The following is a 13,832-nucleotide window of genomic DNA, read 5'->3' as shown; positions in this document are numbered from 1 at the left end:
GTTCAAGCCAATCAGTCCAGCACGTGTAGCACCCAAGCGGGGGCAGCTACGATAGATACCCGCTCTGAGGTCAAAAGCTCTGCTTTCCCAATTCGAGACCCAGTCTCAGCCCATGGCGCTTGGGTCTGTCGGAGGATCCCATTTGGAAGGCCTTACACAACCTTTTTTTTGTACAAAATCAGGATTTGCAATTGAATCGATTATTTTTCTCCTTCGGGTCTGCGCTTTGCGACAAATTGAGTCTCCGTGAATCTGGCTGGCGTGATCCGGAACCTTGAGCGCATCACAGAATAACATAGCGCAGCCCCGATCCGCGGCCAGTCTAGGGAAACGCGCGCACCTCGAAACATCCACACGACCACTTAACAATCGGGACAATGTCGAGCCAGCCGCTACTTCAAACCGCACCGGGTAAGATCAATTGAGCCCCTGGGGACACACACAGTTCGATCAATGATGAACAGCTTCTCCTAACAATACCACGACTTCGTCCGTCACAGGCAAGCGGATCGCGCTCCCGACGCGGGTCGAGCCCAAGGTCTTTTTCGCAAACGAGCGAACCTTCCTATCATGGCTCAACTTCACCGTCGTTCTGGGCGCCCTCGCCGTCGGCATGCTCAACTTTGGTGACCGTCCGGCCTTCATCTCCTCCATCATGTTCACGCTGGTCGCCATGTTCACCATGGGTTATGCGTTGTGGCAATACCATTGGCGTGCGGCTACCATCAGGAAGCGGGGCCAGGCAGGATTCGACGACAGGTTCGGCCCGACTATGCTGGCCATCATCTTGTTCTTGGCCGTCGTGGTCAACTTTGTGCTGAGGGTCACGTATGACAAGAACAAGAAGGTGTAAACGGTTTACTGCTCGTGCGATGGATGGAGTTGGGCGGAATTGGCTTGGCTTTATAACCCAGGTTGTTCTTTATACCTAGAACGCTACGGAACTGTACAAATACCAGCGACGGGACGATGCATGGGTTGGGAAAAAAGCATGACATGTTATATTTGGATATACTGAATGCTAGGGTGGTGGCAAAAAAGGCAAGTCTGTCGTGTTAATTAGGTACAGAAGGATCATTGTGTTTATCTGGAACCAGAAAGCCAGAGGCTAGCTGTAGATGTGTGAGAAAGCCTTGGTTGCCTCATGTCTCATTCCGGATGCCGGGTATCATGTCTACGTCCATTCCTTGAACGCCAAATGCAATGCAAATATTAAAAGGTTTTCGTCAAAACTCTCCCACCAAGTAATGGAGTAAGGGCCGTCCGTATCGTGTGCACAGCCAAAGTAGTGCAGCTTTGCCAACAAAATATGTTGACTAGGAAGCAAAACGTGGTGGGGGCAACCTCGGGAGGAGAAATGTCTTCGTGTGCTCATTGTGGTTGACGGGCCAGAGATAACTAGCCAAAATTTCGCCTTTGTTGCTGGTTGATTGCGGCAGAGTTTGTCTGCTCTGTGATGAAGGATTTTGCCCTGAGTTCCGGGATTGGCACTCTTGACAAGAAAACACTCATATAGAGTGCATGCTCCGTCTTGGGCCGACCCATGACTGCTCTCTCAAATACATTTGGAGCAGCCACTGCCCGCTCCGTAGCTGCGATCTCGAACCCATCCTCGTCAAGGTCGTCAGACACACCACGGAGCACCGTCTCCTCAATTACGGTGGTTTCTTCGGAAGCTTCGACATCGACCTCGTACAGCCTGTTGTACTGGAACCACTTCTGACCCTCCTCGTGGATCCGGCGACAGATAAGCTCTGTCAAGGACACCATCTTGGCGGCATCTCTGGATCGGGCGTGTAGCAGTGCAGCACCGGGCAGGACGGCCATGTCTGAGGGGTGGAATCGGCCGAGGTGGGTGAGGATCTGCTCGATCCGCTTGGACATGCTAGTTGAGGATATGACTGAGAAGGTAGCAATGTCGTACCGGGGCCGCAGCTCGGTCAGGACGGCCTCATGGGGCTCTAGCGGCAGCCTGGAAGGGATCCGGGAATTACTGGGCCCCGTCCTCTGCTTCTTGTTGTTCGTGGTAGCATCGTCCGTGGAAGAAATGGTAGTTGTGCCATCGGGCGGCTGTTTTCGCTTGGCTTGGCTGGGAACTGTCGAGGGAATGATGGCCATGGTTGTTGCCATTTCGTATCTGGCTAGTGGCGACCGGGTTCCGATGATCGTGGACTTGATCCAGTGGGTAAATGGTAGTTGTTTGATTTTTGTCAGTCTGCGTCGTGGTAGTTGAAATCAACAAGCCCCCAGGCTTTCACTCAAATTGGGGAAATTGTTGATGACCAGACGCGTCTGGAGCTGAAGGGCTGAGGGTGGGGTTCACCTGAAAAATCTATCGATAAGACTACGTCAGTCAGCTAGGTACAGCTCAGGCCAGTGAGCTTTGCACATATCATCCCTTGGATGTTCATAAATACCGGTAGGTATCTACCAATCACCTTTTTATGATAACGACCAAATGGAAAAATTCGAATAATATAGAAAATATTGCTATTCTTTAGAATGCTGAACCTTTTTCTTTCCAAAAAAAATTAGGATGCAGATGTCTGTAGCCGCATCTCGCTCCACCGCCACCTTTCCTTTACACATTTCGTTCTACTCTCAGGCAACAGTATAGGTTGTATCAACAGTGAGGATTCGAGTGCTCCCTTGAGTCGAAAGGAAGATCGGGTCCAGGACGGACAAAGAAATACTTCGCTAGGTAAACAAGGTACCACCGCATGGGCTTCTCCTCCCGTCATCACGAGGTCCATCCACCAAAGATCAGGGGTATAATCGAGGTAGTCGGCTCTGAGACTTGCTTGGCATATAGCGCCTTTTTACACCTGTTATTACAGCTTGAGTATTTATATACGCGCGCTTATCTGGATAGATATATTATAAAGAGGCGTGGCAATTTTCAGTTAAGTCATGTGTTCTGAAGTCAGCAATAGTCTGGCATGTCTTACCTACTGCACACCATGTTGCTGCAGAAAAAAAACCATCAAGCGCGGCAAATGCTGCGCCACATAAGGTTGAACTCAACGGTACGTAAGTACCTAGTGTATTGCGAACGTCGTTGGGGAAACCTAAATAAAGTTTGATCTCTGAGCAAGTTACCTCGTCGCGAACAAACATGTATCTTGTAATTGTGCCACGCATCCAAAAGGATATCGAAGCTCACATTTGTTTTGATACGGAGACCAAAGGGAGAAAACAACAAAGTCCAGATTAAGAATAGATGTTCTTACGATTCGGATGGATAATGCGTAGACATGCAGCGTGGATTATACAAATCTCCGGATCCGAACAAAGCTATATGTGCGTACCTTAGGTTATCCTTCGTATCCGCGCAGCCCGCCAGCCCTTTTAAGGTAGCAAAAGAGCGCGCGAAGGCGAACTCAAGAGTCATGAAGAAAAGAATCGCCGAACCACAGGCGAGTCAGAACGAGGTATTCCCAATAAAGTAGATTTGCGGGATAAAGTCACGACCAAAGCGCATCCAGCTGCCATCCAATCAGCAAGCCAGCGCACATTTGCTTCGTATAACATGTTACCTTTTACTTTGATATGGAGTTCATGCTTCAACACGTTTTGAAGGTATCCTAGCCAAGACGAGGTCAATACAAGCAAAACGTACATCAATCGTTAATGTGGTGCCCAAAGTAGCACTTTACAAAACACAAACGCATTGCTTAATGCAGCTGCAAAATAAAGGTGTGAGGAGTGGGAAGCCATAAATGTCAATATCAGTGATGCTAACTGAGGTCTATATACTCCATAGGTAGTAGTAGTAAACGAATGATAGTTGTTTACAATATGCCCAGCCGTGGAGCCGCGACGGGCAAGCCTGGTCTTTTTGGCCTTGGCCCATCGGGCATAATCCATGGGTGGAATGCCATGTTTGCGACGGCATGTTTCGCGGGACCCACTTTACGAGGCTTCCATGTTTGCATTTAAAAGCAAAGAAGACCTTCTGGTGCACGGATGGCAAATCAATCAAAGCGTCAGAACATGTACTGTTTCCGAGATTCCATGCATCGAAACTGACTCTTGCAAGCTTTACGAATGGGGGAAGCTGTCATGGCACGCGTAACAGTGTGTCAAGGGTCCCAAATAGACTTCCAACACCCCGGCAGAGTTCAGTCGATATTAGGGAGATTTTTACTGTTTAGAATTGAGGGGCGGTATCGAGGAGTCAAGCAAGTGGTAGTAAAGTAAGTAAACCTACAAGGTACCTTGTTCGTATCCGGTGCCTAGCAAGTTCGCGAGTAGATGGAAACAGGTACAAGACCAGACCAGATAATGCAGAGAAATATCATAGCGACAAAGTTTTCCACCATCTCACCATAAGGAGGCAACAAGGTATAACAAAATGCTCAGCACCAAATAACGCCATGGTGCATGCCCGAGACATGCTGTGTTACGAGTGCCCAGAAATTAGCACCAACTTGTCTCCTCCACAGTTCCACAACCATCCGCATTTTTGTGTCCACTCAGCAAGTGGGAGGCCACCGGGGACCGCCAGCCGCTGTTGGATGGAGACGAGCTAGTGCATGTTTGACCTTGGTAATCTGGCTAGTTGTATCCACCGACGGGACTATGTATGTACCGCTTAAATATGATATCCAGGGGACAGATGGGCTTCTGGAACCCGAGCCTGGAAGCTTTGCGCATATTGTTATCGCATCGTCTCGAGCTACGATGTGACGGCAATGTGACGGGACTTGGATTGCGATTGCGATTTGCTTAGGCGTGGGCGCAAGCGAGTTGCTAAAATTAACGAACAGACAAAAGAAATATCTATCACCCCAAACCGACTATCGTATGTATTGTACTTGTATGGTAGGTACCCCTAACTCGAGGTACGTACAAGGCAAGGTACTTATTGTACCGGTATGGCTTGATTGCTTGGCAAGCAAGCCTACTCCGTAGGCTACTGAAGGAACCTGTTAGGTGAATTTGAAGAGAGAGGGAAAAAAAGACAATCACTGCCTGCCATAGCTAGCATAGGTACGTACTGCACCAGCGTCACACTTGATCCGATCGGCAAACCTGTCCGTAACCACTCAAGTTCACTTTGTTGCTGTGCAGCAGCCAGGCGCCGCCAATGTGCAGGAATAAACAAATCAAAGCGCATGTCTATTTTGGCGGCATCCCACCAGCTTACTCCCACCTACCGAAAGATTTAGACAAAAACTTGGCTGCTTGACAAAGTAAATCTGCATTCTAATTGGGCCCAGTCACAAAGGGTGGACGATAGTTCGCATTGGAAATTTAGGGAGATGGGAAACAAAAAACGAAGAGTCACACAAGTTCACAGTCCTATCCTATCTCATCCATCTCCCTCCATTCCTCATCTCAAATCTTCAAGAGGTCGTTGGCCCCTTGCTTACGCCCTCCAGGAGTACCCACTTCATAAGACAGGTTGCAGCCAATCAGGTCGCATACCACCCACCTACCTCCGACAGGCCCCTTCCTTGTTGTTGGCGTTGCCCCCAAAGCAAACGGGCCAAGCGGAAAGGAAATTCCCACTTTCGCTCTTACCACAGCTCTTCCCACTCACATCCCATCACCCACACCTCCTCGAATCATACACTGATTGTCAGTCATTGCGACCACTATCAGAAAAGCACGTCCCAAACCCAGGCCGCACACCCCCCCGGTTCCCTTGCATTTCCCATTCGTGCCTTGCCTGCCTCCCACTCTTGATCTGACAATCCGTCAATCGCCCACTCAACCCGCAACAAACAACTTTTTTTTTTTCCTAACCGCAACAACAGCGAGCAGATCGAGCAGGATAACAAAGCGCGCGACTTTGCAGCGCAATTTCCTGTGTTTCCCCCTTCCGATTGCCAAAGCTGCTCTTTGTTTTCTATCTTTTCACCTTTTTTCCACGTTTACTTTCGCGCACTCATTTGTTTTGCACTGCGCAATCACACCTCTGCCCATTTCTACCCCTTTTAATAACATTTGATCGGTCGTCGAGGCTTTTACTAGTTCTCGCACCTTGCTGGCCTACTTTTGCGCTCGGCGGAATTTTTTTTCTTTCGTCGCTTTTGGGCCCAAAGAAGCGCGACCCTGGGCTCGCTCGGTATTTTGGGTTTGCCACATCACCGCTGCCTACTGCGCAGCCGCCTCTGCGTTTGTCATCTTTTATATCTGTGGTTTTCTTTTTAGAGCTGCAGCCACACATCCTTCATACTTGAACCAACAAAACACACTTGGGGCCACCACGATTATTCGGTCATACGTAGGGAGACTGCTCAGTTACGTCAGCGCCTGCCTGCTTGCCTAGACTGCGCAAAACCCACCCCGACTTTGAAGGCGATCTTGTCGCACCACCACCACCTTCTCTCTCCACATTTAGCTCAAATCACTCATTTATTCATACGTTGCAACATCGTCCACCCCAACTGTATAATAACCCCCAAAGTCACCGCCATCACCAACCACACCGGCGGCAAAACTCTGGATCACCTCCAACAACACACGGTGATCAAAGCATCATCGTGAATTCGACACTTCTCTCACCCATGTTCGCTTTTTGGACCAAAGATTCAAGGGGAAGTGAAAAGACAGTGGATGCAACCCTGCCTATGCCACTTTTCGCAAAGCCAGTGCAGGCCTATCTGGACTCAACTGCTGCCCCAAAAGCTTTCCGAAGCCCAGAAAAACTCAAGAGGAAAATATCAAGTGTCGACATTTCGCCCCTTGCCTTTCCTAATAAGCGTACCAAGATCGAGTCGCGCGACATAACGCCTCCCGCAGATGATGTCGGCGCGCCCTGCGAGGCGCCGGAGCCCGCGGTGGCCGGCATACCCGCAGTCGCTGGGGGTGTGACTGACCAACCAAGCCCTGACACTAGGCAGGTCCAAGGTGTTATTCAGTTTCAACTCAGCCTGGAAATACTGAACAAGCACAATGAGCTGCGGTTAATAGACCAGGAGCTGGCCAAATGCCAGATCGCTCTTGAGCAGTTGCGCAGATGTCACCTGATCCCTTACCCCGTCACGTGTCCCACACCCGAACAGATGCTGGACATCAGCAGCGGCAAGGGCCCTGCCATGCGCAAGCGTCCCGGCGAACCGGTGCCGGAGTGGGCCGCCCCCTATGGAGTAGTAGACGGCCCCTACGCGCGCCACTATGCCAAGTGGCTCATCCCTGATCCCAAGTTCGATGGCCTTCTGCCGGCCTGGCAGGGACTGGGCGGCCAGGCCAGCGCGCCAGTGAGTGCGACTGAAGGTAGGACGACAAGGAACAGCGTTGGTGAAAGCGTCGCTCCGGGTAACTCTCGCGGCGCTCGAGCGTCTGCGGGTTCCAAGCTGCATTCACTCAACACAGGTTACGCCCAACCGAAGCAGAAGGCGCCTTGTGTCTTGAAACGTTCCGACGGGAAAACGGTCAAGCTTGTATGTGTCGACTGTCACCGCGAGAACTTCAGTAGCACCCAAGGGTTTATCAATCATTGTCGAATTGCTCATAAGCGGGATTACAAGAGCCACGAGGAGGCTGCAGTTCACTGTGGGCACCCAATCGAAGTCGATGAAGTAGCCGGATCCGGTGTCACTGGCGGTCTCGCTGCCACTGGCTCCAGTGCAGGGCCCAGTGCAGCGAGCGCCACTGAGGATCGAGTAGTTGGAGCAGGGCCTTCACCCGCGGTTCCGGCTTCTGGCCTGGTTCACACTTTTGCTCGGACAGATATGTCAGAACAAGAAGCTTTTGCTTCTCTCGAGACTCGCTTGGACGCCGCTCTCAAGTCCTACACTGAGCGCAAGTTGCCTCTCCCAGTGCCACAGGCCTCTTCCACCAAGACGGAGCACAGGTCGACTGGCAGTTCTTCCGTCAGCGCACCTGAGGCTCCGCACCTTTCTCGGTTGTTGATGCGCAAAGAATTGAGCATCGACTTAGGTCTGCATGTAGCAGACGCCAAAACTAAAGAAGATATCTCGGATATGTACATGGCTGATGATGACGAAGACTCGGAGGAGGGCGAGGAAGCTGCCAAGACTCAGTTTGGTCCCGCTGTCAGCCGCACTCCGGGCGTCATGCGCATGCCGGCGAGAGCTCCAGCTGCTTCCGCATCAGCGCCTTGCGCCAACGGTGCCAAGGGATGCTCTACTCACATGACACTGGATACACCCATAGCTACGCCTACAACAGAAGTCTCACAGCCGGCGGTCCTTTTCGATGACGATATGGACGTCGAATTGAGCCCCAACACTCTGGTCAGCAATAACGCACCGTCCCTTGTTAGCGATGATAGCGAGTACGATGACTCGGACGACGGTAGCTCGTCGGACGTCAGTGATAGCATGGATCAGGATTCAGTCACCGAGATAAAACTCGAGGACGAACACGACCTGGCGGCGCGCGTGATCGGCAAGGGCTCGTCGGCGGTCAACCTGAAGAAAGAGGAAGCCAGACACGTGACATTTGTGAGCCCTGTACGAGGTGCCGGGAAAGAAGGCCGGCGGAGGAAGAATAGCTCACGGCAGCAGTCGCGCGTGCAAGGAGACGCCAGGGACGTTTTGCCCTGATGTGATGAGCTCTTGAACTCGTATTTTTGTACTTGACCTTCTCCGTCGCTCTCGAGGAACACGTTATTGAGGGTCCTCATACCAAACTTTTCACTGTTTATACAAATTATTAATGCGGCCTGGCGTTCATTTGACGTCGGGATTACTTGTACATAAATGAAACTTTGAGGATGGTCGAGCGAATACTCAACTAGGTTCTCCTACTTTCAGCTTCGATTGTTTGATTTGTACTGGTACAGTCTGTCAACGTGCATATGAGTTTGATGAAAATGGAGTTGCAAAGATACTGCAGACGGATCCTGGATGTCTGAAGTTTCTACACGACTCAACAAGAGATGACAATGACAGAGAGGTTTACGGGGGGCCAGTCATACAGAGGCTTGGGCTTAACTGTGCTGGAAAAGGATGCTTATTCTATACATGAGCAAGCAGATTGATTAGCTCGAACATTTGAAACATTTGCGTTTAAAGATTGTCAAGGCAACCGAAATTGAATCGTAAGCTTATTTGTTTAATTCACTCTGCAAACATCTAACGCGTGTATGTGAGCGAATCAAAATGTTAAACACGCCGTGGATATCATTATCTACCGGACAAGACTAAATAAGCAAGGTATAATAAATATGTTGACTTGTGCCTCGCTCTCACAGGTCCGTGTCTCTCTCCAGTATCTTGAAAAAAAGTTTTCCGTCGCCGAAACCGGCAGAGAATACCGAGGTGATTTCTCCGGATTCTGAATCCCAACACCCCCAGAGGGGTGCTGTCATTATTCAAAGGTGTAGGGAATACGAGGGAGGGGGATTTGACGTAAATTAAGGTGGGAATATATTAACGTCAACACGACCCCAGAAACCTCGTATTAGCCATTAGCCTTCTTCTGTGTTCCCGTATTATTGGAACCATGTGTTTTGCTTTTTGTAAATCAAATCTCATTTGTCGTGCCATCCATGTTTTTTGTCTTTCGTGAATTTTTTTTAGCTTCATTAGTTTGATTGCCCTGTCATTTTTTTTACAAGACAGCAACGACGACGGCAGCGACGACGGCCAGGATGCCACCGGCATTCATGACGAGGTCAGCGGCGGCACCGGTCTGCGAGGGCTGAGCGGCGGTGGAGCTGCCGGTGGAGCTGGAGCTGGTGGTGGCGGCAGCTGCGGTGGTGGAGGCGCCGGTGGCTGCGGCGATGGAAGCCGTGGTGGTCGACGAGGGGAACTGCGAGTTGTAGCCGCAGAAGATGCTCTTCTGGCCCTCCTCGGAGGTCTTGCGGGGATCGTTGGGGCACTGAGAAGAGAGAGATCAAAAAGTGTCAGAATATGAGCGGTTTTCCGTTGGCTTGTGGTGGTGTGATTGAGGGTTGCAGTGAGAAACTTACGTTGTTGAAGCAGGTCACGATGGCCTCGTAGCTGGCGCACTTGCAGCCCCAGTCCTTGTCCTCACAGGCGTTGAACTTGGCCTTCTCGCCAGTCAAGCAGGCGTCAACCTATTTGTTGGTTTGTTGTTAGTTGTCTGCCACGGTCGAGCATTGCGCCGGTGCTAGCCCAGAAGGTGTGGAAATAGCTTACAATGTAAGTAGCACCGCAGGACGGGTCCTGGGCGGCAACGGTGGCGGCCAGAAGGGCGAAGGGGAGGACGAAGGAGCTCTTCATTTTGACTGGTGTGTTTAGGATGGTAGAGAGAGTTTGATTAAAAATGGCAGGAGCACTGAGATAGTGGAATACCAAACGAAGCGGTTTTGGAAATGCTGGTGGAGACAGGAGCGAGTGTCGTCGTCGTCGTAAACGGTCGTGATTAAAGTGGTGGCCGGAGCTAAGGAGTAAAAAGAGAGAGAGCCCAGCCCAAAAAGAGCCGCAAGAACGGCGAGAAGCGGGAAAGATATATTTTCTAGTAAACAAAATAACCCAACACTAGGAAAAATTAATCAAACAAATTAGTACAACAAAAGTGTCAAAGCTCCCCCATTGTGACACCCCCTTGCCTTGCTCTGGTTGCTACCCGTGCTAGTCTAGACCAGGATCAAGGTGGCTCTCCTCTCTCGCTTTTGCCCCATGCATCGTGCGGGAAGGGGGTTTTGGAAAATGAAATTCCAATATCGTCTATGGTTGATAAAGGTGCTACTATAGACAGGGACCATGTCCAAGTGGGAGCCACTATTTTTTTGCTCCGTTTCCGGGTGAGCAGTCCAGTTTGGCGAACCATTACGGGTGGGGAGAGCTGGCCCAGCCGCCATTGGAAATGCTACCCGAGCATTGAGAAAAAAAGCAAGAACAGCTCCATACGGACTTGGACACAACGTTGAGTTGCTCGTATAAATTATTGGTACTACCCAAAACAAAAAGTAAGTCATTGGGCTTCTGTCAAAGTAATACCGCGGCTTTTTCGGTAGGTAGGCAGGCAAGGTAGGGTAGCGGTGACTTGAGCTTTTTTGCATGTCAAGCATTGTTAATTTGTCGTTTTAGCTCCAAGCGGTTAGCGGCAACCGAGAAAAATATCCTGGTCGAATCGAGGACAGCAGCGACTTTCCATATCTGGAAGCTGTTTGTCGGGTTACGGAGTACGTACCTGGTTGGCAATAGGTACAACTTTAATTGCGATGACAGTTTGTGCTGTAATACATTTTGATAGAAATATATTCAGCCTAGAAATAGTTCCATAACTAATACAAAATTTGTTATGTGCATTAATAGCCTTTCCATTCTTTGAATCTCTCACACTTGGTTACGCCACGACAACCTTCCCTAGTCTTTCTAGCGATTAATAACACTGACAAGACGCTTCGAAATGCACAAAACAAAACCACTTCAGCTGGGCGCCCAGGACCGTGGCTGCAGCCCAACCTTTGTGCGACCCGGTAGGCATTCCGCTACATCTCGATATGCACGACTAACCAACCTCCTAGTATAACTTTACTTTTCTATACCACGGTAACGTAACTTGCGGTCGGCAATCTCACCAAGTGAAAAAAAAAAAAAAAAAAAAAAAAAAAAAAAAAACTGGCTTTTTCGCCCGCTATTTCGCCCGCCACGATCCTCTTCCCAAGACCTGCCAATGCTCGCCAGTTCCCCTGGGAACCCTTGCCTTCCACGGTTGAGATCGACCGAGCGTCCTACTCGGGTACAATGAAGGCCTTTTGCCTGCCAGGCAACGCCGGAGGAGATGCGGCATTTCCAACCGATCCAGGGATGTTGGATTTCAGTGCACTCTACTATGGTACAGATTACCTGGAGCCCGCTGGCCCCGCAAACCAGGTACCTTCTGTACGCTGTCTTTTTGGGCTGCAAAACCAACTGGAAGCTTCCCTGGGTTTTCTCTGCCTGAGCGATCACCCCAAAGTTCTTCCTTTAATGGCACGATTAGGTCCTCTTGAATACGACACGACGAAAAGCAAGATTGCATAGAGAGTGGGACAACAAGTCCACACCCTGGAACTTTCAGGGATCGAGGTACTATGTAATTTACTGTACAGTAGCCGCGATTGCACCCGCGGTTCGGGCGCAACGACTCGTGCTGGTCCCACGTTTGCCCCAACTCTGGGTGTTACCGCATGTCATGCAGGGTATGTTTGTGTTTTCTCCTTCACACACACACTCTCTCTCTCTCTTCATCATTTCCTAGGTTATGAATGGGGGCGGCATTAACGGCACTAGTTGACAAAATTACAAAAGTCCTTCTTTACAGTGCACACGAGCTTTACTTGGCCAAAAACCCCTAGCCTGCCAAGACCTGCCTGTTGGTTCAAGCCTGTCTTCTCATCTGTCATTTGTCCATGAATACTAGCTTGGTGCTTCTTTCGGACCACATGGCGCCGACATCCCCCACATGGAGAGACGGCACGTCAGTGCGCATCTGTCAGTTAGACTGGCGGGCTGATACTGACCGAGGTGAAGCCTGCGGTTATACCACGTACATGTGTCGATGAGGCACTAATAGTTACTATTCTGCCGAATCGGGTACCTGCTGCGAAGTAGACCTACTCTCCCAACCACGAGCCGGGGGATTCTCTCCGACCAAGAGCTGTAGAGTCGTAGGTAGTTGATCTCCATTGATCAACCCTCAGCCAGCCATTCACACCTTGTGTTAGGTAGTACCGATAGGTCCCTCTGATACCGCGGCTTCATCGTCATCCCCGCCGGCCCCGATATCCTCATCACCAGCCCCCGCTGAATCTTGGGCCGACCAACCTCAACTATGAACATCGAGTAGCCACTCTCCGCCACGCCCGATGTCGACGCTGTCGGGCCGAACTCTTTTGGGGCCATGCCGCGGTCGAACGCCTCCTGGACGACACCGACGACTGTTCAGTAAATGAATACGTAAAACGACGCCGATGTATGTAGTTATTTCTTCTGTCCATCAATCTTCGTTGTCCGCCCCGGAGAGACGACGGACGTTGGAAAGCCTGACCGACTCGGTGCCCCCAGAAGGGATGATCGGCGGCCGCTTTCTTTGCCGTTGCAGAACAAACTGCCAGGTGAATATCAAGACGATGTTGGTGATTTGGGAGTCCGCCCTTTATCCCATCCACTACACATAGTGCTGGGACAGTGTCAGTATGGGGAAAGCAAACTGCCGTAGCGGAAGCTGTGGCGCAACGACAAACTTGATTTCGTTTCTTAAATACCGTAATATCTCAATATTATTTTATACCATTCATTTGCTTCCTGTTGTTGTTGTTGTGCCCTGCCTGGTTACAGATTGTTGTGGCTAGCTTCAGGGGGGGAACCGAACAAGAACTCAACGTCAACAGTATTTGGTGATAAGAATTGCAAATCATGACAAGCCGTACTGTCCGTCGACAAAAGAAAGACAAATAATAGCTATTATTACATGGGGACATCATGGTAATCCAGCTGGGTTTGGACCGATGGATACCCAAGTAAATTTAGGCTGGGCTGGTGATCCTCAATGAAGATTTCCCGCCGTAGTAATCATGCTGGCAGGAGGTCCCAGCAACGGTCAAGGCTGTATAAAAAAAACAGAGTAAACATGTCCCCTTGGCCATAATAGAAGAGTTATTCTCGCCTATGGGTGCAACCAAACATGACCTTATCAGTCTCATAAAATGCCAAGATTCAACCTCCAACAGATCCAAGCACGAAAAAAAAAGCAAGTTATACGAAGCCAAAATTCCATATTCTGTGACAATCTTCAATAGCACGCCGAGGCGGGCATCAATCTGCGACAAGAAGATGGAAGCACACTGCGGGAAGAAGAAGCTGTACACCGAGACAACATAAAGAGTGTGGACGACGCTCCGTGGCCGCTTGCATGCGCAACCAACATCTGCTGACCACTCTGCTCCTTGCCGTCCTGCTGCC

The 13,832-nt window shown here is 50.2% G+C and overlaps 5 protein-coding genes across 5 annotated transcripts; 3 read left to right on the top strand and 2 right to left on the bottom strand.

Annotated features, from left to right (window-relative positions):
* Positions 1-77: 77 nt before the first annotated feature.
* MGG_01006 (vacuolar transporter chaperone 1) lies at positions 78-1,228 on the top strand. Its single transcript, XM_003717890.1, has 2 exons — positions 78-411; positions 501-1,228. Exons 1-2 carry the CDS (start codon positions 378-380, stop codon positions 851-853), a joined length of 387 nt encoding a protein of 128 aa, XP_003717938.1. The 5' UTR covers positions 78-377; the 3' UTR covers positions 854-1,228.
* MGG_01007 (uncharacterized protein) lies at positions 976-2,274 on the bottom strand. Its single transcript, XM_003717889.1, has one exon. The coding sequence runs from the start codon at positions 2,128-2,130 to the stop codon at positions 1,399-1,401; it is 732 nt and encodes a 243-aa protein (XP_003717937.1). The 5' UTR covers positions 2,131-2,274; the 3' UTR covers positions 976-1,398.
* A 3,394-nt stretch (positions 2,275-5,668) lies between these two features.
* Positions 5,669-8,704, top strand: MGG_01008 (uncharacterized protein). The gene has a single exon (XM_003717888.1). It carries the CDS (start codon positions 6,516-6,518, stop codon positions 8,517-8,519), a length of 2,004 nt encoding a protein of 667 aa, XP_003717936.1. The 5' UTR covers positions 5,669-6,515; the 3' UTR covers positions 8,520-8,704.
* A 275-nt stretch (positions 8,705-8,979) lies between these two features.
* Positions 8,980-10,565, bottom strand: MGG_01009 (uncharacterized protein). Its single transcript, XM_003717887.1, has 3 exons — positions 10,080-10,565; positions 9,890-9,997; positions 8,980-9,798 (listed from the first exon to the last, which is right to left on the bottom strand). The coding sequence occupies exons 1-3, from the start codon at positions 10,161-10,163 to the stop codon at positions 9,529-9,531; spliced, it is 462 nt and encodes a 153-aa protein (XP_003717935.1). The 5' UTR covers positions 10,164-10,565; the 3' UTR covers positions 8,980-9,528.
* Positions 10,566-11,633: 1,068 nt separating this feature from the next.
* On the top strand, positions 11,634-12,819 carry MGG_17329 (uncharacterized protein; the record flags this gene model as incomplete). Its single annotated transcript, XM_003717886.1, has 5 exons — positions 11,634-11,771; positions 11,984-12,070; positions 12,227-12,348; positions 12,445-12,538; positions 12,718-12,819. 5 exons carry the CDS (start codon positions 11,634-11,636, stop codon positions 12,817-12,819), a joined length of 543 nt encoding a protein of 180 aa, XP_003717934.1.
* Between the last annotated feature and the right edge of the window lie 1,013 nt (positions 12,820-13,832).

This window comes from Pyricularia oryzae, chromosome 5, assembly GCF_000002495.2.
Source record: "Pyricularia oryzae 70-15 chromosome 5, whole genome shotgun sequence".
Lineage (NCBI taxonomy): Eukaryota > Fungi > Ascomycota > Sordariomycetes > Magnaporthales > Pyriculariaceae > Pyricularia > Pyricularia oryzae.
The sequence above is the reverse complement of the archived record's forward strand: the minus strand, read 5'-3'. Positions and strand labels throughout refer to the sequence as shown.